At 65.5% G+C, this 852-nt stretch overlaps 1 protein-coding gene across 1 annotated transcript; it reads right to left on the reverse strand.

Moving 5' to 3' along the window:
• Positions 1-4: 4 nt before the first annotated feature.
• Positions 5-847, reverse strand: LOC103898287 (sphingosine 1-phosphate receptor 5-like; the record flags this gene model as incomplete). The annotated part of the gene is made up of 1 exon (XM_009278524.1): positions 5-847. A coding segment is annotated over one exon (843 nt), but the record flags the coding sequence as incomplete, so codon positions are not given.
• Positions 848-852: the final 5 nt, after the last annotated feature.

Here is an 852-nt window from a genome sequence, read left to right on the forward strand (position 1 = left end):
TGCCGGTGTAGATGAGGGGGTTGAGTAAAGAGTTGGCCATGGCCAAGCCCAAGAAGTAGTCGGCGTGGTAGAGCACCGCGCACGCCCGCGGGCAGCACCAGGCGTCCAGCAGCAGGAGGAGGAAGAGGGGGGACCAACAGGCGATGAAGGTCCCCACCACCACCGTCACCGTCTTCAACAGGGCGGGGGATTTCGGCGAAGGGCGGAGGTTGGCCGATCGCCGGACGGCGCGGTAAAGGCGAGCGTAGAGGACGACGATGGTGAGGAGGATGGCGAGGAAGACGGCGACGCAGAAGAAGACGTAGCGTTTGGAGTAGAGGGGGAGGACGGTGGAGCAGGCCGGGAGGTCGCCCAGGCAGTTCCACCCCAGCCCCGGCAACGCCGCCAACGCCACCGAAACCCCCCAACTCGCCGCCACCAACGACCACATCCGTCCCCTCTTGTCCCCCCGCGTCACCCGTACCCGCGCCATGGTGAGGTGACGCTCGACCGCGATGGCCAACAAGCTCAAGACCGAGGCGGCCAAGGTGAGGAAGACTCCGCCTTCCCTCAAGAACCACAACGCCGGCGTCAACCGTAAGGTGTTGGCGCCGGAGAGGACGATGTTGGCGGTGTAGGCGACGCCGGCCAACAGGTCGGAGAGGGTGAGGTTGCCCAGCAGGTAGAACATGGGGGAGTGGAGCTTCTTGGTCCTCCAGATGGTCACCAGCACCACCAGGTTCTCCACCACGATGAAACCGCAGACGAGGAGGAAGAGGAGGGTCTCGGGGCGAAGGCCCCCCCGGTAACGCCCGGCGTGCAGCTTCCCGGTGTAGTTGTAGTGGAGGGTGAGAACCGCGTCCTCGGGGAACG

The sequence above is a fragment of the Aptenodytes forsteri genome, unplaced genomic scaffold, assembly GCF_000699145.1.
Source record: "Aptenodytes forsteri isolate BGI_AS27 unplaced genomic scaffold, ASM69914v1 Scaffold2418, whole genome shotgun sequence".
Taxonomy (NCBI): Eukaryota; Metazoa; Chordata; class Aves; order Sphenisciformes; family Spheniscidae; genus Aptenodytes; species Aptenodytes forsteri.